This window comes from Cuculus canorus, chromosome 1 (assembly GCF_017976375.1).
Source record: "Cuculus canorus isolate bCucCan1 chromosome 1, bCucCan1.pri, whole genome shotgun sequence".
Classification (NCBI taxonomy): Eukaryota; Metazoa; Chordata; class Aves; order Cuculiformes; family Cuculidae; genus Cuculus; species Cuculus canorus.
This window is the reverse complement of record NC_071401.1, coordinates 65193864-65215755: the sequence shown is the minus strand read 5'-3', so window position 1 is coordinate 65215755 and position 21892 is coordinate 65193864. Positions and strand designations below refer to the sequence as shown.

The window sequence follows — 21892 nt, the reverse complement described above, 5'->3', positions numbered from 1 at the left end:
CTTAAGGGCTGACCACTTGAGCTGGTGCTTTGTAGGGGTGGGCACACAGCCAACTTTGGCATACATCACTTATAAAATCAGCTGAAGGCTTGTTCGTCCATTTAATAATGGGTAGAAGGCAATTCATCTGGTGTGGAGGCTTTGAGGGAACTTTAAATGATTGGTTGTTCATGTCAGAATAGGTGTGTCATAAAAATACAGCTAAAACTGTAGACGTGTGTCTTTTCAGTAGTGCTCTTGACATTCTATATAACATATTCAAATGGTGTGTATTACATCAAATGCATTATGATACTAAAAAAAAAAAAAAATTTGGCTTGCTGAAACACTGCCTTTTCATGAATGGGGAGAGACTGTACCTGCAATTCATCTTGTTTCGTATCTGGCAGATGGTTTTGTATGTGTTACCCAGAGACACTCAGGATATCTGCTGAAATTGGTGGATTTCACAGAACAGAAAATAGTTAAAGGTTAGTGTGGTCTATTTGCTGTGGAATTCTGTTTCTAATAACTCTCTTAATTAATCTTGGATTACAATTAGTGTTTGCACTGTAATAACAAAGCTTGGATTGTACTAAGCAGAGAGAATTGAGAAAATGAGCTTGTCCTGTTGTTTATTTTTAAGTCAGTAGTAACAGGAAGCATAGAATACCATGCATGCGGATACAGATGTTTTACAGTCTTTCTTTCCCTGATTTTAAGTTTGAAAGTCTCATTTTAAGACATCACAGGCTCCTTGCAGTCTCCTGGGTTTAATCCCCGCTTTCCTTTGTACTCTCTCTCTGCCCTTTTGTTTCAGGGATCCCCTGCAGCTCTCATTTTATCCTTCCTTATTTTGGAGGCTGTTGTCTGTGTCAGCTTCTCTTAGTTGTTCCCTATAACAGAACCTTTGTGCAGCTTATTTTCTACCTGCTCTTTCGCTCTCTTTCTGACCCCAATCCCCCTTCCTTTAAATGAACCTACTCCTGCTTTTTGATTCAGCAGCTGTGTATGCAATGCTTCTAGCAAATCCCCTGCTACTGCCATTGCTAGTCACACTGTTTTTTCCTTAGCTAGTCTGAGTCTACATTTCTTTTTAGCACTTCTTTTCCCTGTGACCACTTGTTCCATCTCTTCCCACTATCCTATAAAATTTACCTGTAACCTGATTTTTTTAGTGTAAAATACTAACATCTTAGCAGACCTGTTCCTATATGCAAGTTAAGTATCTGCCTCTGAGGCAAGCCAGGTGTTACAGGTGATGTCAGAAATGTCCTTTGCCTGAAGCAGCAGGTAATTTAGGGGATCCAGATTTTCCCAGGAGGCTTATATTGAATTCTCTATCTTACACCAAAATCAGTAGTCTTTTGTCCTTTAGTGCTTAGCAGATTCCCTAATAAGCTGAGTTGTCTCATACCGTTAGTTCTCAAGTTATCACGTACCAGCCCAAAAATGTTGTTGAGTGAGGGTTAGACCTCTCTTTATATTTGATCTTTGAGTTTCTCTTTCAAGATTAAACAGAGTATTACTTTTCCCTTCTTAGTTCTCCCTCAAGATTACTGAATGGCATTTTCTGCCAGCTCTGAATTTATATAGGACCTGGAAAGGTCTGTTCCATTATTGCTGGAAAGAGTGCTGGTTTATGATGAGGATGATTAGGGTATTTGTTAAGTTAAAGCATTTATCTCAAAAGCAAAGGGTGTGACATCCTTGATTTTACTTAAATATTTTGACTAGAATGACAAACCTGGTATGTATATGAATGTATGTTCATAAAACTGGGCTTGAGACTGGCTTTTAAGTAAGGTTTTAATAGTTAAGCTCTTCAGAAATAAAGTTTCCCATCAGAGGGATAATGGGATCTTGCATTCTCAACTGCTGACTTGCACTTCATGCAATCTGGGTACATGGATGCTATAACATACTTTCTGACTGCAGTAAATAACTCAATCTTCAGGAAGCCTTAACCTGTGAGCTGTAACTGTGTAACTGGTAATACATCATCATGTGGCCGAAATGGAGGTGTCCCACATATGTGCCAGGCTTATGTCCAGTTGTGTGAGGAGTGGCGGCTGCTGTGTGTCCTTTGGGAAAGAGGTGATGACAGAGGGATCAGTAGATATTTGTGACCTGCTCCTTGGCTGCAGTTCAGGAGAAACAGAGGAAAAGGACAGCACAAAGCAGGCTAGTCGTTAGACTAAGGATTGTGGCTTGTGAGTGATGACTGGGCATCTCTGCAACCTGAGTCAGTACCCTGACTGATACTGTAGAATCCTTAAAAATAAGAGTAACAAAACCTGAGGGGCAGGATCTGATGCAATTACGCGGTATCACTTACCTTTTTGGGACAAAAGCTTGGTTTCAGGTTTGAGTTTTTGAACCTGAGTGTGCTACACACTAGAGGAGCAGGGGCAAGGCATCAAATAACGCTTCCAAGACCAGTTTCTCAGAGCTGAATTTTCAAGAAGGACCTTAAGGACAAGGACAAATAAAACAAAAAATGCTTGGTATTAGTCATTTGAAGCATTCAGAAGTTCTGTAATGTATGTAGGGAAAAGAGATCTCTCTTTTCTAAGTTATCCCTGAGGTCCAGGGAGAGAGAAGATGCGTGTCTTCCACTTCTCCCTATTCTCTTCCCCACCTTGAGGTAATTTGTGATTTTTTTTTTTTTTATATATACTTGCTCCTACTTTTGATGAGTGAAGGGATTGTAACTTGCCACTCCCTTCATACCCTACTGTGCAGCTCCCAGTATTTGTGTATGAATTGTCTTTAAAAAGCCTTTTTCATTGAGGCCTGATGCAGATTTCGTAACACTGTTGGCTTCCCTTAATAAAGTGTGATTTAGATAATGAAGAAATTGTCTACTTCTGTTGTAATATTACTTGAGAGTTGTGGTGTTGGTCTTGAATTTTGACTACAAGTAATAATAAGGTACAACAAGAAGCAGTCAAGTACTAAGTATTTTGTGTGGCTCTCCGCTAAACTTGTTTATGAAACAATGATAGCATAGTCACTTTTACTGAAGCTCAGTAGCAGTACACATTTTAAATTTTGTATAAATCTAGAAATAATGAGAAATCTGTGGCTAAACTTCCAAATCTCAGACCTGTGGGTTTGAACCTATTTTTTTTTATTTAATCTTTGTTCTAGTACAGATATTAATCCTCACAGTCTCTCCATGTTTCGAAATTACTTGGCTGCTGTTATTTCCCTTTCACACTTGTTGATGCATTTTATTGTTATCTAGTGGGAGTGAGGAAGAAAATGCGTCTGTGAGCATGTGAGGATAGGATGTCTCGTTAGTGCTAAAAGTACATAATATTTCTGGATGAAAGGGAATGTAATGTTGCAGCCAAACCCAAATGTTTAATTTTGAACCAATTTATTTATTGCAGGGAGAGATTTTATTCAGAAAAGTCATCTGTGGAAAAATTTCTGGCAGAAGATAAGGCAGTAGGAAGAGATGTAGAGGAGTTTGGAAAGACAGTTTTATTCAAGCGCTGGAGCTGAAGAGTGGGAATAAAGGAGGACAAGAGTCCACCATCACCAGGCAGTGTTGGTTTCTATTGAATGCATATTTTGCTCATAGAAATGTAGATTCTTCTAATTGCTTCTTCCTGGTTTTGGGTAACTGTTTGTATCAAAAAAGTCAGATACTCCTAGTGTTTATCCATTAAAAGTTGACTTTCAGAAGCTTATCTTTTTGAGCAGCAGTTCTGGTGCAGTGGGAAATCATATTTTGGTAATAGCCGTGGAACAACTTTTTAGGTTGTGTGTGAGCCGTCTTAAAGCAGCTGACACTTTAACTGCAAGGTTCAGAATAAGGAGTGTCTTCCTAACGTGCTTACAGCAGCCTGTGTTCTTTGGAGCACACATGGCAGAAGGGTTTCAGTAAATCCCCTTTCATCCTTTTCTACCTTCGGCAAATGGTGTTTCTTGGTTCTGTCTCTCTCTCAACTGAGGAATTAACAGTGGCAGAATCACGTGGCAGTGCACTCACAAGTACTATGTTTTTGGAAGAGAACCTAATTTGAACTAGAGGAAGATAGGTTGGTGCAAAAATAATTGCCATTTTTAACTGTCAGGTTTAAAGCAGTATTATAGAATCATGGGATGGTTTTGATTGGAAGGGATCTTAAAGATCATCTAATTCCAACCCCCCTGCCATGGGCAGGGACACCTCCCACTAGATCAGGCTGCTCAAGGCCCTATCCAACCAGGCCTTAAACACCTCCAGGCATGGGGCATCCACAACTTCCCTGGGCAACCTGTGCCAGTACCTCATCACCCTCAGCATGAAGAATTTCTTCCTAGTGTCTGGTCTAAGTCCTCCCTCCTCCTATTTATAGCCATTCCCCCTTGTCTGGTCAGTACATGCCTTTGTGAACAGCCTCTCCCCAGCTTTCTTGTAGCCCCTTCAGGTACTGGAAGGTCTCCTTGGAGTCTTCTCCAGACTGAACAACCCTAACTCTCTCAGCCTGTCCTCGTATGGGAGGTGCTCCAGCCCTCTCATCATCCTTTTAGCCCTCCTCTGGACCCGTTCCAACAGTTCTATATGCTTCTTATGTTGAGGATTCCAACAGTACTTCAGGTGGGGTGTCACGAGAGCAGAGTAGAGGGGCAGAATTGTCTCCCTCGACCTGCTGGCCACACTTCTTTTGGTGCAGCCCAGGATATGATTGGCCTTTAGGGCTGCAAGCACACATTTCTGGTTCATGTTGAGAACCTCATTAATCAGCACTCCCAAGTCTTCTCTGAAGGGCTGCTCTCAATCACATCATCCCCCATCCTGTATTGAAACTGCAGATTGCCCCGGCCCAGGTGTAGGACCTTGTACTTGGCCTTGTTAAACCTCATGAGGTTCACACAGACTTGCTTCTCCAGCTTGTCCAGGTCTTTCTGGGTGGCGTCCTGTCCTTCCGCTGTGGCAACCGCACCACTCAGCTTGGTGTCATCTGCAGGCTTGCTGAGGGTGCACTCGATCTCGCTGTCAATATCACTGATGAAGATATTAAACAGCACTGATCCCAATATGGATCCATCAGGGACATCACTTGTCATGGATCTCTATCTAGATGTCGAGCCATTGATTATCTGAGCTTAGAATAAAATCTATTAATCAAAATAAGAACCATTAGAATCTACACATTTTTGCAAACAAGAAATAAGTCTGTTCCAGTAGAACAGAATTCTAGTGTCCTAGAACGAGTGAATTCTTTGAAGGCATTTTGAGCTGCTGCTTTTTTGTGGTAAACCTTCTCTTGCAGGAAGTTGTCAAAATGCTTGAAAATGTGGTAATCAGTGGAGAGAGGTCTGGTGAGTAAGGTGGGTGAGGAGTTATTTAGGCGAACAGGCCATGTCACGGAAATGTTGGATATAAATGTTGCAGTTCGTCATGTGTTTCATTGATTTCTTGGCAATGCTTCTCTTCTATGATAGTTTTGGCAGGATTCGAGATGCTGTAGTAGATCATTCCACTTGGCAACCTCCAAATAGTGACCATAACCTTCTTTTGATGCAGCTTTGTTTTGGGGAAGTGTTTTGGTGCTTCACCTTGGTCCAGACACTGCAAGGAAAGCCATCAGTTTTCACATAGAAACAATCTTTTTGTCACGTTTCACAATGCAGTCAAGAAATTGATTGGTTTTGTTATCCAAAAGAAATGCAGTGCAGACTTTGTAGCGGCCTTTTTATTGATTTGTGGTTTTTTGGTTTCTTTTTTTTTTTTTGGTTCAGCTGTTTGTCAGGCTTTTTTGATTTTCCAGTTTGGTGCAAATGTCAAACAACTACTGAATGGTCAACATTTAGTTCTTGTGCAACCTCTTGTTGTTTTGCGTGGGTCTCCTTCAGTAATGACCTTCTGTTGGTTATCGTCTGTGGCAGAAGGGATAGAGTTTCCTCTGCACTTGTGTTTTGGATGCAGTAAGAGAGGAAGAGCTGTTAGGTGAAAGGAGAACAGATAATTTTAGGAGCAGGCTGGGACAGCCCTTTCTTTCGTGGGCTGATACTTTCCCTGCTGTTTAACATTAGTGCAGCTATTGGTCTGACTGACAAGAGATGAGTGAATGCTGCAGCTTCACAAATACCTTATGCAAGATCCAAGAATCTCTTTACTTAAATTGTACTTTCTTTTGGTATGTGTCCTATTGGGGAATTAAAAGGATAGCTTTCTGAGTGACCGTCTCGTGGTCCAGTCTTCTTCAGAAAGATGTACAGATTTATACAGGAATAAATTTGATGGTATTAGCTGTTTCTTAAAGAAGTCTGACACTATATTTCAAGATGCCTCTTTGGTTATGTACATAAACAAAGAATCAATAATGATACCTTGCATACAGTGAATTTTTTTACCTGTACTATTCAAAGACCTTGCTTCCAGAAAGTAGCTTTTTGCCTGAGAAACTCTCCTAGACAGGAGAAATGGGAGTTCAGTAACCTCAAATTCAGTTAAAATCTTTGGAACTTTGCCTTGAGAGTTAAATTGAGAAGTATCTTAATATTTTTTGTCGCTGCTACTTGCATCTTTTTATAGTGGATAAAAATTCAGGTTCAGGTGACCTGGTAAAAAAAGTCCAGAAGACTATGAATTGATTCAGTATTTGAAATGACACTAAGCTGGAAAGCTCACAGGAGCCGACTCTGAACAGGCCCTTAAAATACTTAGTGTTCTGTGAGCTAGAAAGTTAAAAATTGTTTTAATAGTCATACTTTTCACATTTTCCTACTGTCATGAGGTGGATTGAATGGGGTTTTTTGTAAAGCAATTGATATATTGCTGAAGACTATAAAGTGAACATTGTCTAGAAATGGACAATGTGTTCTTTTTTTTCTTTAAACAGCTTTGGTTGGGAATAAATGCGTTTTTGAACTGAACAAACATCTCTTCCTCTTTCTAGTTAAAAAGCGAATATATGATTTTTCTGTTGGGGAACAGAAGGTCAGCAGTTCAGTTTTATTTTCAGCATTTTATAGACAGTTTAAAGTGAAATCCCTTGAAAAGTAGGTAGCAGTGTTTCAAGGGATTAGCAGTAAAACGTAGCAGTCCACAGTGATTCTGAGCTTTGTCCTTCTTTGTGAGATCAAGGTTAAACTTCTTATGTCTCAGGACTGTTCTTTGTTTATACAATACGTAAATGTACTAAAACTTCCAGTGAAGTGTAATTCCTGAAGAACATTGAATGTTTGAGCTAGAGGAAAAGCAGCAGCTATGGAAGCAAATATTTAAATGCTTTTTTTTTTGACTCTTGAAAGAAATTCAAGGATGTCTCCTTTGTAAAATTTTATGGTGTTCACTATATCTGGAGTGACTAGATGTTTTACTTTCAAGCAGGAAGGAACGTTTGTTGATAGTGAGGATGAATGATGGTATACTTAATTTGTTCTTCCGCGGAGCTCGTTTCCCCAGTCTATCATGTAGATAGTTTTACCTAAATGTCCTCTCAGTAAGGTGTCTGTTGTTTTTTGTTCTTTTTTTCTTGTCACATCTTGTGTGGTTTGCTCCCTCCTACCCCCTTTTTTGTAAAGGACTGTGGAGTGGTTGGTAGGTGTAAATGATTTTTAATTTTGTCTTGTCTAGACACCTAATGTATATTATATTTCCTGTACCTACCTCTCTCATCTGTCTTGGTGGATTTTTGTTTTTTCCATGAATTTCCAAATGTATAAGTAAACTTAAATGTTGCCTGCTGGGAGGAATGGAGAGATAACAGTTCAGAGCTACACCAACAAACATTAAGCTTATCCGTGTCTCTGACTTAGCAGAAACATCCATAAACCAAGGTGGAGATGTGGCCATTAATCGTTGCTGCTGTTTTAGATGTGAGACGACGTCTCTTTTCCCAAAAGTTTCCTTTAGTGCGGTTGAGGTGTTTATTAGCTGCATGGTGTTTCTCAAACTGCTTTCAAATCAATTCAGAGAAAGGTGAACTGATGCTCTTTTCTGACTGTCTCGCTGTATTTTTCTTAAACGTGAGGCAACATTTGGGGTTCTGTTGTTTTTGCTCTGCAGCCACGGAATGTAGGCCAAGGAAGCTGCCTCCTCCCTGTTTGTCTCATTCTCCTTGGAACTGAAGGGTCTGAAAGGTCTCCTTGCTGCACAGTCTGGGTTTTATCCTTGTTGTCTAGATGTGGAACACTATTGCTCTTGATGGCAGTGCCTTCAAAATAAAGCAAGAAGCAGCTTTTTGCCCTAATGTGGAAAAAGTCACCATGGATTGGGTCATCCGCAGTAGTTGCACCTGTGTAGGCTGCTGACAGAGGCAGAGTGAGAACCTGCAGCTGCTGCTGGCATCTTCCTGAGCCCTGCCTGCTGATGGAGCTTGCAGCAGCAGATGCAGGAAAAGGGAGGCTGAGGGCAAATGACATTAGCACGTATAAGGCTGGAGGAAAAGTGTGGTAGGAAGGCCTGTTAGCTGGTTATCTGCTGCTGGAGTTGCTTTATAGTCATTCTTCTCCCCTGCTTTCCCCCAACAAACTAAAACCAATAATGATAACTTGATAGTGCATGCTTCTTGTGTCTTCTGATGAGTATATAATAAGACAGCACAAAAAATTGCAAAAAATTGCAATTTAGAGATATGGAGGAACACCTTCTTCTAAAAATACCATGTGGGTTATGTGGAGCACTCTACCAAAATCCTCAGTCTTAGTGTTTTCTGCCTGGTTTCTTTGTCCTCTTTTCTGAATGAAATAAAAATATAAATTTCTTAAATCCACATACACAAGAGAAGCTGAAATATGCTTGTTTGGGTTTTTTTAATCCCTTAAGGTTATCCTTAGCTGCTTTCTTAATAAATGGTTGTCCCATGTTTATGGAAAGACTTAGTTTTTTATGAGCCAGGTTTTTATTATAAGCCCTTTGCCCTGTGTTTGGTGACCATACTTGGTTTCAGCTTAGCTACAGAATCTTTTCACTGTAACTTCTATTATCTATCTTTTAAGCATAAGTAAATTATAAGGCGACTAAGTAGTACTGCTAAACTTTAACATACCTTTAATATAATACCAGCTTGTTCCTGTAGAATACTAGCTTTTTGTCCTTTGAAATAGAATTTTAAATTTAAATCATCTGTCAGAAGCTAAAAATGAACATTACCTACTTTATAATAGGCATGCTGAACCAGAAAGGGTATAGGAATATTCTTTTCTTTTTATGTAAGACATCAAAACATTTTTAAAAACGTAGCTTCCCAAAGCAGGAGTGTGCTTGTCACATAAATAGGAAAGATAATATTACGTGTTTTAAAGACTTTCACTTTGATTAAGCATTTGTATCTTGAACTGCCCCAGACCAGGAAATTTTGTGGCATAGCAGTTTTTCTGATGAAATTAAAAGCATTTGAAATTGGGAAGGTTAGTTTGTATGAAGGTCACAACATGAAACGCGGTGAACATGGTATAAAGTTAGGGTGGTATTGCATGAATTAATAGAAGGCCAGATTTGTGTTCTTTTAGTGCTGCAGCTGCCTACCTTGTAGCAGCCCTGATGGCCTTCTCTCTCTACCACTAGAGAGGTAGCAGGCTAAAGTATCTGCTGCTTTCTCATACAAATGTTAGCAATTTTATTCTTATCTAATAATATTTTCCAGACTCTTCCTGTTGTGACAGCATTACGTCCTCTTCTTACAGCTTCATCTTTTTCTGAGGCCATATGCCTCACATTATGAAGCTGTATTAGTCTGAATAATGGGCAGCTGTGACTGTGAGGTGACCTTGGCTTCCAAGAAAGAAGGGAAGATGGGAGCTGACGACTGCCCTCAGTGCGTTTGTGCTTGGCAATCTCTGCTTTCGAGGGCATCTCTGCTGCTCTTGCGTGATAGGCACTGGTGCTTTACCTTCCTACTGGAGTGGGCTTGGAGACCTAGAAGGGGCTTTGTCGTTACCTACAGGTATCAGAGATGGTCATTGTCTAGACTATGGGTTGCAAGCAAGACACGTGTCTCGTGGAGGAGATGCGTGCTTTGTGATTAAAACTATTCCTTTTCCTTAAATGGTGGATTCGCATTTTGAAAAATCATTGGAAGCAGTCCCTGCTTATTTCATTTGGGCAGACTGATTTACAAGATAGGCTTCATGAAGATTGAGTGGGAAACTTTTTTCCAAACTTCCTTTAATATGTTATTATATAAACATTTATAAAGAGAGATTTCTTTTTTGTTGAATGGTAAAATGCTGTACTTAGCAGGAAGGATGTATTTCTGGGTATTTCCAATCTGTATTCTCCCATATTTCTTTGTGTCTTTTAAAAAGACTTCTAAGCCACTTACAAAACAAAAAACAAGCTTAACTTTGTGCTCTGTTGGAGCTACGCAGAAAGTCGTTACCGCTAAACTAGTCTTGAGGTTTCCTGTTTGCAGTTGTTCTGTAACAGAAGATACAAGGTGCAGGAGTGTAGCTGCAGTTGTATTAGAGATGGGGATATCAGATATGTCATGGGGCAGAGAGAAGCAAACATTGCTTAGAAGCTGTCAGAGGTATCCGGTTGAAGAAACAAAACCCCAAACCTCACAGCATTGTGCCATGAAACAATGGCAGGTGATACAGAGGGGAAGAGGGTTTGAGGTGTGTGTGGGCAGGCTGTCGCATAGCATCAAGATGAAGTTACTTAGCTAGTACAGTTCTAAATTACTGGTTAATTAAGACTAATCCTTCACTTTCTTTTGAAGATGCACAGCCTGATTATATTTTAACAAGAAGTATCATCCAAAAAATCAAATTTGCAGCGCCTGTTGAAGTGGGCTATGGCACGGCAGTTCTGCTTAGGGTGAATGGGCTGCAGCACCTCCCATGAAAAGTGATGAACTGTTCCACCAGGCTGTATCGCCCTTACAGTTTTTTCTATAATTATGGGGGTTTTTTCCCCTAAGGGACTCATAAGGAAACAAAGTACTTTTGCACCTAAGAACAAATGTCTTGGCAGCTGCCAGAAAGGCTGACGGTGCCGGCTGAGCCTGCCTTTGAAATCAGTCCTGCAGCTGGACCTGCCTGGCAGCTGGCTGTCATCTCTCCAGCAAGGGTGTGGTACTTGGGTAAGTGGGTGCATGGGTACACCTAAATCAGGAGCTCACATGAAGTGAAAAAGGTGCAGGAAGTATGGTTTGTTCATCCCTATCTTCCTTAAAACCCTTTTAATAAGTAGTAATTGCACATCCATAATCTGCTGGTCTGCTGTGTGGGATTTTTTTTGGGGGGTCCTTTGTCTCTTTCTTTTGTTTTTCTTTAGGATTAGAGTTCATGTAACTACTTGGTGATTATCAAAGATCCCCAATTTATACTTTCTAATTAATGGCACAATTGTAACTCTCCAGAACTTCTTAATTGCTCCAAGTCTTCCTCAGAGTTGATGCTAAAGCTATAAAAGCTTTTTGGACGGTTCTGCTGTCGTGAGGGACATTTGAAGATTAAAAATATTTAATTTTTCTTATATTTATTCCCTAGTTGATGACAGAGAAGAAAATGGTTGTCACTGTAAAATAAGCTCATTCTGTAGAAATAAGTATTAAACATTTTTTTTCTTATGTCATACACGGGAAATGATGTTGTGCCTAATTCTGTACTTATTCTATTGCTAATATTTAATTCATTCCAGATGCCGCTTAATAACTTTTTATAGGTCTTAATTAGCTGAACTGCACTTCTTTTGATACCTTAATTTTAGATTTCCTGACTTGAGCTTGTTGCTTTCAGTTTTTGCTTTTCAAAGAGAGGACACAGCAAACCTCTAGAGCTTTTTACCTCACTTTTAAGCAGGACGTTCTTTTAACCATCTAGTACTTCTTTCATAAACACATTGTGAGAGTAGGTTGGGAAATGTAATAAAACATTCTATAGTTGTAGTGGATCCATTTCTTTATGTCTTTGTTCGTGTTTATTCTTTACAGCTTTCATTCTTCCTTGCTTTCAGCTTGGGAAAACTGACCCTCCTAAAGTACTGACATTGGGTTTTATTGATTGTGACTGTGTCTTCAGTTTGCACATCAAAGTAAATTAGATATAATCACTTGCATTTACTCAGCTATCGCTTTTAGTTCAGTAATCAATGCATTCTAATGAGACACAGTAGTGAAATACCCCAAATTAATTGTGAAGCTTGTTTTAAAACAGTTAGCAATTTTAGGCAGCCCAGGTATGTGGAGTTTTTTTCTGCTGAGGTATCGGTTTGACACCTCAGAACTGCATAGCCAGATGATGAATGGTCACTACAGCTATTTAGTTGACTTTCTTTAAAAGAGGGGGAGAGTATACTTACAGTAATTTTTGGTGCAGTGACCTATTTCCAAAGAAATTTGTCCCTTGGGGTGGATTGACACACATGATATGCAGTATTGAAGTGTGAGGCTGCAGAAGCAGTTAGACAAGTTGGCCTTGGTGTGATATGATCCATCTCCATTTGTCTGAGCACCAGCAAATAGCCCATATAATAAAGCATAGACAGGGATTTGCTGGTTTTAACAAAATGCAATGATTTGCCATAATTTGGGTCAGGTTGTTTACTCTTTTTATACTTCTGCATTTTGAGATTTTCTTGTAGTACTGATTAGAAATATTGTGCTAGGTTTGGGGTAACTTTGGCCTTTGCATGAAAGAGATGATGTTCTCCTGTTTTTTTCAAACATACAAACATACTTTAAGTGTCAAAAATTCTCTGTTCTGCTGGAAATAGCTAAAAGTGTGTTCAAAAGTTGTATTCATTTTCACAGGCTTTCATTTGAGTTCACATTTCTGTTCTTTTAATGCCTTCTGAGCCTTGTCTTCGAGTTTGGTACCTTACTGTTCCTCAAGAACCAAGTGAAACAGTCTCAGATGGAGAGATGCACTTTTTAAAAATCTTTCCATATGGCAAATACATTCATCCATTGCTGATTTTTGTAAAAATTGACTAACCATACACCCACACATGCAAGAAAGAAAACAACTGTAAGTGAAAACAAACTTTAAACCTCCCAGAGCATTGGGCAGGCTAACCAGAGACTACTTCTTCATAAATAAGAAAGCTTCAAACTTAGAGTGTACTTCATATCACAGAATCACAGAATCAGAATCACACAAGGTTGGAAAGGACCCATTGGATCATCGAGTCCAACCGTTCCTAACACTCCCTAAACCATGTCCCTAAGTACTTCATCCACTCGTTCCTTAAACACCTCCAGGGAAGGCGACTTGACCACCTCCCTGGGCAGCCTGTTCCAGTACCCAATGACTCTTACTGTGAAGAATTTTTTTCTGATATCCAACCTGAACCTCCCCTGACGGAGCTTCAGGCCATTCCCTCTAGTCCTGTCCCCTGTCACTTGGGAGAAGAGGCCAGCTCCCTCCTCTCCACAACCTCCTTTCAGGTAGTTGTAGAGAGTAATAAGGTCTCCCCTCAGCCTCCTCTTCTCAAGGCTAAACAACCCCAGCTCTCTCAGCCGCTCCTCATAAGACTTGTTCTCCAGCCCCCTCACCAGCTTTGTTGCTCTTCTCTGGACACGCTCCAGAGCCTCAACATCCTTCTTGTGGTGAGGGGCCCAGAACTGAACACAGTATTCGAGGTGCGGTCTCACCAGTGCCGAGTACAGAGGGAGAATAACCTCCCTGGACCTGCTGGTGACCCCATTTCTGATACAAGCCAAGATGCCATTGGCCTTCTTGGCCACCTGGGCACACTGCTGGCTCATGTTCAGTCGGCTGTCAACCAGCACCCCCAGGTCCTTCTCTTCTGTGCAGCTCTCCAGCCATTCTTCCCCCAGTCTGTAGCGCTGCATAGGGTTGTTGTGCCCCAAGTGCAGGACCCGGCATTTGGTCTTGTTAAACCTCATCCCATTGGTCTCGGCCCAGCAGTCCAGCCTGTTCAGATCCCTTTGCAGAGCCTCCCTACCCTCCAGCAGGTCGACACTTCCTCCCAGCTTAGTGTCATCTGCAAACTTGCTGAGGGTGCACTCAATGCCTTCATCCAGGTCATTGATAAAGACATTGAACAGAGCTGGACCCAGTACTGAGCCCTGAGGAACTCCACTTGTGACTGGCCTCCAGCTGGAGTTAACTCCATTGACCACCACTCTCTGGGCCCGGCCATCCAACCAGTTTTCAACCCAGGAGAGTGTGCGCCTGTCCAGGCCAGAGGCTGACAGTTTCTGAAGCAGAATGCTGTGAGAAACTGTGTCAAAGGCTTTACTGAAGTCCAAGAAGACTACATCCACAGCCTTTCCCCCATCCAGTAGTTGAGTGATTTTGTCATAGAAGGTGATCAGGTTAGTTTGGCAAGATCTGCCTTTTGTAAACCCATGTTGACTGGGCCTGATCACCCGGTTCTCTTGCGTGTGCTTCATGATAGCACTCAAGATTACCTGTTCCATGACTTTCCCTGGCACTGAGGTGAGACTGACAGGCCTGTAGTTCCCCGGATCCTCTCTGCAACCCTTCTTGTATATGGGCACAACATCAGCCAGCCTCCAGTCTAGTGGAACTTCCCCAGTCAGCCAGGACCTCTGGAAGATGATGGATAGGGGTTTGGAAAGGACATCCGCCAGTTCCTTCAATACTCTTGGGTGGATCCCATCCGGCCCCATAGACTTGTGGACGTCTAGCTGGGCAAGCAAGTCTCTAACCGCCTCCTCTTGGATCACGGGAGCCTCAATCTGCCCCTCTAACTCTTGGATTTGTAAACAGAAGGAACAACTTTCTTTGCTATTAAAGACTGAGGCGAAGAAGGCATTAAGTACCTCAGCCTTGTCCTTATCCCCTGTCACTGTTATTCCTTCTGCATCCACTAGAGACTGGATATTCTCCCTCGTCCTCCTTTTCCTGTTAATGTACTTGTAGAAAGACTTTTTGTTGTCTTTCACAGACTTAGCGAGCTTTAATTCTAGTTGGGCCTTGGCCCTCCTGATTTTTTCCCTGCACGATCTCACTTCGTCCCTGTAGTCCACCCAAGATGCCTGTCCTTTCCTCCAGAGCACATAGAGCTTCTTTTTCTTATTGACGCATCTTGAGATCACCCTGCTCCACCAAGCTGGCTTTTCCCCCCGCCGGCTCCTTTTCCGGAACACAGGGATGGCCTGCTCTTGAGCTGATAGGATTTCATTTTTCAAGAGCGCCCAACCCTCATGGGCTCCCTTGCCCTGAAGGACTGTTTCCCACGGGACTTTGCTAATCAACCTTCTGAACAGGCCAAAGTCTGCCCTCTGGAAGTTTAATGTGACTGCTTTGCTAACCCCCTTCTTAATCCCACCTAGAACTGAAAACCCTATCATCTCATGATCACTTAATCCCAGGCGTCCTCCAACCGTCAAATCCCCGACAAGACCTTCCCTATTCACAAACAGCAGGTCTAGGAAGGCACCCTCCCTTGTTGGTTCGCTAACCAGTTGTGCAAGGAAGTTGTCTTCGATGCACTCCAGGAACCTCCTAGACTGTTTCCTTTCTGCTGTATTGTACTCCCAGCAGACATCCGGAAAGTTAAAGTCTCCCACAAGGACAAGAGGCAGAGATTTAGAGACTGTCCCCAGCTGTTTATAGAAGAGTTCATCAGCAGCTTCTTCTTGGCTGGGTGGTCTGTAACAGACTCCTATCACAAAGTCCCCTTTCTTGTGGGCTCCTCTGATTTTAACCCATAGGCACTCGATCCCGTCCTCACCGTAATCCAGTTTGAGAGTTTCAAAGCACTCTTTGACATAGAGGGCTACCCCGCCTCCTTTCCTACCCTTCCTGTCCCGCAAGATATGATGAGATCTAGTACAAATTGTCTCATTAGTTATAGAATATGGTAAGCACATCCTCTTACTACAGAAGAGGCCTTTATAGAAAGAGTTGGTTTTGGGTTTTTTTTTTTTATTTTCCATAGCTACATTACCATTGAGGACCAAACACTGTTGATTTGCTGCAGTTTACAAAAGATTAACCACGTCGACATCAGATAGTGGTAGCCCATCAGCAACATATGCTGCAGGGTTCAAAACCCTTTTTAATTTTCCAGAGTTTGGAGTTAGGAGAGGGAGAGGTTGTTCGGTATTCAAATTTTAGAGGAAACCATGATATGTCATTAGTTGCCTTTTCATTCTCCCAAGACAATTAACTAAGTACTCTATAGTAATTGCATCTTATGTAATGCAATGTAGCAATTATGTGTTTTATGCACATTAGGTGTCGTGTAAAGTCCTCCATGTACCTTTCTTTCAGTGTATTGTGGACATCCAATTCCAGAACAGTCTCTTATATCAGTTGTCACTTCCTATTAACAGAATTTGGTAAGAGATGAAATTTCAAGCATTGCTGTCATTTTTCAGCCATTTTTCTTTCTTGCAAAATAAATTGTGAATGGAGGAGAACTGCTGCTTTTCTTAGTTTGTCTTTTAAGCTCAGCCATACCTCCTGTTTTTACTACCCTAATAAAATGTTTCCCTCACATAACCACGAGTCTTCTTCCTGAAAGCAAGAAGAGATGCTGCTTTTCTGCCCATTGGGTCAGGGTGTTAAACTAATGGGAGTCTTAATTCATGTCAGTCTGTAGGAGAAGATCCAGTTCAGGTGGGGTCCTTTCTCATTTATCATTGTGGGAGAAACACGGGGGGAGCAGAAATAAACTGGGCCTGGTAAAATGAAATCTGTGTAACAGGGCAAATATTTCATATGAAAAATCACTAGCAGATTTACAAGCTTGTGGGAGCAAATTCTCCTTACGTTTCACTGCATTTAGGCTTCCATAATCTCAGACATGTTTTGCATGGTTCAGTTTTAATTATTGGCTCAAAATGGCATAGGTGTTTTGTCGTCTTTGGGTTCTTTCTGCAGGTAATTACTGGGTTTAACCTTTTCCTTTTTGTGTTTACTTCTGATGAAGTCTATACAGGAGCACTGGACACTCCACTGATACCTGCCTTTGTTCTGCCTTTGGGTGAGCTAATATTCCTCACCTGTCTGAGCCGGCTTTCAGTACTATCTTCTTATGACTGACATTACTTTGGCTGGATTTCTGTTCACTACCTTCTTAGCATGGCATTTTTCCCCTTTCTCCCCAAAGCATGTCTTTTGTGTTGGAACGTTTTCACGTGTGCTTCTGCTGTAGGGCAGCTGCCACTGAAGACAGGGCTCCTCTCTTACAAAAAAATAAGTTGGAGGGAAGAAACAAAGTGGCTGAAAATACCTGAGCTCAGTCTAACCAAATTAGTTGTAACATTTCAGCAAATACAATATTGGGAGAATAAATTAGTTTCCTACCACCACTAGCAGTGAAGAAAACGCTGGCTTCAAAGGGGTTGCAATTGTACATTGGTCACATAGTTATAATAATTACTTTTTGAAGGTCTGGGCTATGGAGTTTTTTTTGTATGCTTGTTCAGTATGATGTTTGTTTTGGTTTAAAACCAGCAGTTGGAAGTTGAATCGCCATGAAAATAAAGCAAATGACCACTTGATACATTAAGCTCAAAAACAAGGCCTTACATATGTTTTTTTAAAGTGAGACGCTATTGTACTGAGAAATAGCTGTGTTGCGTTTCATAATTTTACAGTTCCTTGAATAGATACTTCAAAGCTTTTTTACTGGTGCCTTTTGAAGTGGAAGGTGTTATCTTATTGAGTATGAGGAGAAGACTATTTCAGTGCTAAGGCTTTTGAGCTTTTTGAGGAGGTACTTTCGAGAAAGTTGTATGCTCTTGGCAGTAATTAATTTAAATTTTATTGATGTGAAAGAGTCTCCTGTTAACATTAGAATCTATGGGTACTCTGGTATCTTTTGTTGTGCAGTCTATGAGCAGTGTACTGAAGAAATCTAATGTTCTTGAGTGCATGTGAAGTTTTTATGGGGCACTCGGATACTTTAGGAGGTTGTGTTATTTTTTTTTTCCTTATGTCTTTTCCAAAATCTAGTCTGCTTCTAATCTTTTGTTTGACACACAGCTGTGTTGCAGAAGCATTTCAAAACTTAATTCTACAGCCCCTCTTCTAGGGAACAATTGTGTCCTTATTCATATACAAGGAAATCTTAGCTCTGCAAATGTCACAGGAAGAACTTTATTGTCCTTGATGGAGCCAGTCTAATGATGTAACCATAAGAAAGTAATTTTAAGAACTTTAATATTGGTTCTCCACATTAAAAAAAAAAATTAACTCCCTCCAACAAAAAAAAACCCACAAAACAAACCCAAACAAAAAACCAAACACCCCTCCTCAGAAAAAAACAAAACAAATCCCCCAAAACCAACACAACCAGATTTCTCCACACACATACATACAGCTTTAAATGGACAGATGTTTAGCTGCAATTATAGAATGCATTTTGACTCGTGAAGGTGCCACTTGAGAAATTTGGCTTCCCTTAACTTCTGCCAAAATTGCATCATGAAAGGGGAATATTTGTGAAATGACATTGTTTCTCAGGCAGAGTAGCAATTTTATGTGTTGATATTAACTGGAAGTGTGGAAATAGGGTATCTTGGGTCTTCCCTTCTTTAGTGAATTTTAGAAGACTGTTGTTGATGTTTTCAGTCCTGGCATTTGTTCTTTTCTTGTGCTTCTGTCCTTGCCCAAAACCCTGGGGAAGCACTTGGTTATTCTTTGTAACAAAGGCCAATTCAATTTTTTTTTTTTAGCTTCGGGGGGGATAGGAAGAGTTTAATAGTTTTACATCAGTCCTTAGTCAAATATTATGCTTACTGTATTTTTTTTTTGTTAGTAATATACCTGAATATTGACAAATAATTTTAACTTGTCTGTGTTGTGAAAATAACCTTTTTCAGAAGTGGAGTCTGTGTGGTGGCAACATCAGCCAGCTGCATTGATGGTGTCCTATTTCATCATGCTCTGTGTTCCCAGAATAGTAGGAATTGACTATTTTACAATTGCCTGGATAAAATAAACCAGTCTAAATCGGAGAGAGAGATTATATTGACAACACCGTCCCCCAGAACATGCTTGATTGCAGTCCCCCTGTGGCTACATCAGCTTATCGACCTGTAGGCTATCTGTCCATTTTATGTGAGTCAGAAAGCAAGGCAGTTCATTGGAGACTGCAGTCCAAAGCTCGGACTCTCCTATGTCATTGTCAGTGTCAGACAGGATTATTATTTTAGGGAAGAAAAAATTGTTGAAGCGTATAGTGACTTATTTCCTGTAAAATCGTCAGTTCCACCTGCGTAAGTCACAGCCTGTTTGAACTTCAGGGGTTGTGTTTCTTCAGATTTGTTCAAAACGTTGTAGCTTCTTTTTAAGTTCATCTTGGGGCTCTCAGCTCTGTGAGCACACGTTTGAGTAATGTTTTAATTGTTGTGTGTTCCTCTGTGTTTTCTAATTGGAAAATGAGAACCTGTTGATCTCAGATTCAGATTTTCAAGAATCTCATCCTGCCTTGGCTGTTGTAAGGTGTCCGTGAGAAGTGACGCTGGTGCTTTCCAGAGATATACTGACAAATGGTTTAGCAGCCGTAGCTCAACTCACTTGATGCTCTCCTGAAAATAAAAATGATAATGAGAGGAAGCTTTATATTTTAATAGAGTCCACTATTGTGTCTTCTAATTATAGGTTAACTTTAAATAAGGAAAACACTTTTTTCTTTCAAAGAGCATACTGCTGGCCTGTCTAGCATGCAGTTTTTGCAGCTTTTTACTGTAGCTAAAGGGAGGAAGTGTGAGTGTGCGTCTTTACAGACTGCAGAAGGAGCCCTTTCTGAATATACGTGATAGAACTTCCACGTTGAACAGAATTTCCAAATGACGTTTGGATTTTTTTCTCAAATGATCTCTCTGTCATGTAAAGTGTTAGGTATCAGAGCTCATAGGATTGTGCACTGCTTAGAACTAGATAACAGAGTCAAATCATGCCAAAAAGATCATTGGACATTAATAGCTGGAAGTACTCTGTGACCTGTTTCTACTAATCTGTACTTTAAAGGAAATCTACAGCTTTTACTGAGAAAAAAAAAAAAAAGCTACATAGCTACATCAGTTTTCAAATATATTCTAACCTCCCACTCTCTCTCATCCTCCTCGCACTTCCCTCCCCACCAAAAACCCCCAGCAGTGAGTAGAGACTTTTGAGTAACTTCTCAAATTTCTACAAACAGTATAGAGGGTAAAATCGATGTATTTTGGTTGACATTATAATATGTTTGAATGTCACTGATACTAGCACGGGACTCTTCTCTTCCTTGGATGCTATTGTGCTCCTTCACTTTGTTCCTGGTAATTACTGGAATGCGTAGGAAAATGTGGAGGCATGTAGCTGTCTTTATGCAGCTGAGAAATTGCTTTGGAAAAGATTGTCCTTGTTACAGGTGAGTTAAAAAAAAAAAAAAGAAAAAAGATAACTCGTTTAGTCTTAACAGAACTCTGGATAAGTTTTAGGTAGGGAAGAAATGAAGTGCAGTAAAGGGAAGTGCAGTGGGTACTTCTCCACTCTGCTGACTTGTACCCAGTGCAGAACTGTACTGAGCTTGTATCTTCCTGGGAGCAAAGAGGGAGTGAAGACTTCTCCTAAAATGCAGTCTTGTGCTCCCTGCACAAAACTTGGTGAACAAGAGCTTACTAAAGACATCACCCTCTTCTTGATTGCAGATTTCACTGCCGAGTTACACTACTTCTTCAAGTATTTTTAACTTCCTGCTAGAAAAAAGATGGATAACTTTGTTTAAACACCGAAAACTTATAAATAATATGTTAATATGAAGATGAGGAACTAGGGCAGAAGGAAAATCTATTTTTGGAATGCTGCTAAGTTTTTCTTTCTCAGATCGGAACTTTGAATGCCAGGTGTGGGTTAGTTTTATAATGCTGTATGCGAAAACCAGTAGGGTTTATGAAGTAAACTTTGTTAATGTATATCTGAGTAATATTTTATTTACATTCAGAGGAACTGAATGTAATACACTGTTAGGAGAATTTATTTTCAAGGTCTTGTCATATTTTAGTGGCAGAAAAAGCAAAAAAAGGTCAATATGACTTCCCATATTTTTAAAAGAGGAGCTCCAATCCATGTGTTTTTTCTCTTTATGGCTTTCTCATTTTTCCCTGTGCTTTCCTTGCCTATTTCAGGAGAACTTGAAGGAAAAATTGAGTAAGAATTACATGATATGATTTACTGATGAGCATGTTTAATATTTTGTTGCAGAAGGACTCCATGAAAGATGACAGAAGAAGTTATTGTTATTGCAAAGTGGGATTATACTGCACAGCAGGACCAAGAACTTGACATCAAGAAAAATGAGCGTCTTTGGCTATTAGATGATTCCAAGACATGGTGGAGGGTAAGAAACGCGGCCAACAAAACGGGATATGTGCCATCAAATTATGTGGAGCGAAAAAACAGCTTGAAGAAAGGTTCTCTGGTTAAAAATCTAAAAGACACATTGGGTAAGTCCTTTTGTATTTTGGAAAAAGTTTTTTAGACTTGATGGGTTTCAGGTTGCAAATGTCATGTGCATATAAATATTTTGTAACATGCTTATTAGGATTTTCTTAATCCTTAGTTTCAGGTGACATGGTAGATGATTGAGGGAGGGTGGGAAGAGAAAGAGTGGGAATGGGGAGAGAATCACGTTGGAAAATCTGTAACAGGTTTTCTTGCATCACATCCAAGAGAATTAGATGATATTTTTGTTTGAGTTTGTCAGAGGTTGTGTATTTTCAGAGGCTGAAGAACTGTGTTTTCATTGAGATGACTGCTGAATTCTCTCCTCTCATGCCAGATTGTTCACCACAGCTGTCTCAACAAAGCTAAATCGCTTTATGAATGGGATTATATGATGTGGCTATGTGCAATGTCAGGGGTTAAGTTTCTGTGGTCCAAGATATTCCTTCTGATTCCAAGTCCTTAATATGTACTCTGTTTTATACCTGCATATGAATTCTTCACACTAGTGTATCATACATATAAAATGTTATACCTTTGAAAAATTGTGATTGTGTTTTGAAGTTAGGTTAAATGAACTTTTAAAAGTTAG

The 21892-nt window shown here is 40.4% G+C and overlaps 1 protein-coding gene across 1 annotated transcript in view; it reads left to right on the top strand.

The window, feature by feature from the left end:
• NCK2 (NCK adaptor protein 2) overlaps positions 1 to 21892 on the top strand; it is a 92818-nt gene that overhangs the window by 38719 nt on the left and 32207 nt on the right. Inside the window, exon 3 of the mRNA XM_054083295.1 lies at positions 21061 to 21302. Within this exon, the coding sequence (XP_053939270.1) occupies positions 21077 to 21302 (226 nt within the window). The 5' untranslated portion in view covers positions 21061 to 21076. The remainder of the gene's footprint in view (positions 1 to 21060; positions 21303 to 21892) is intronic.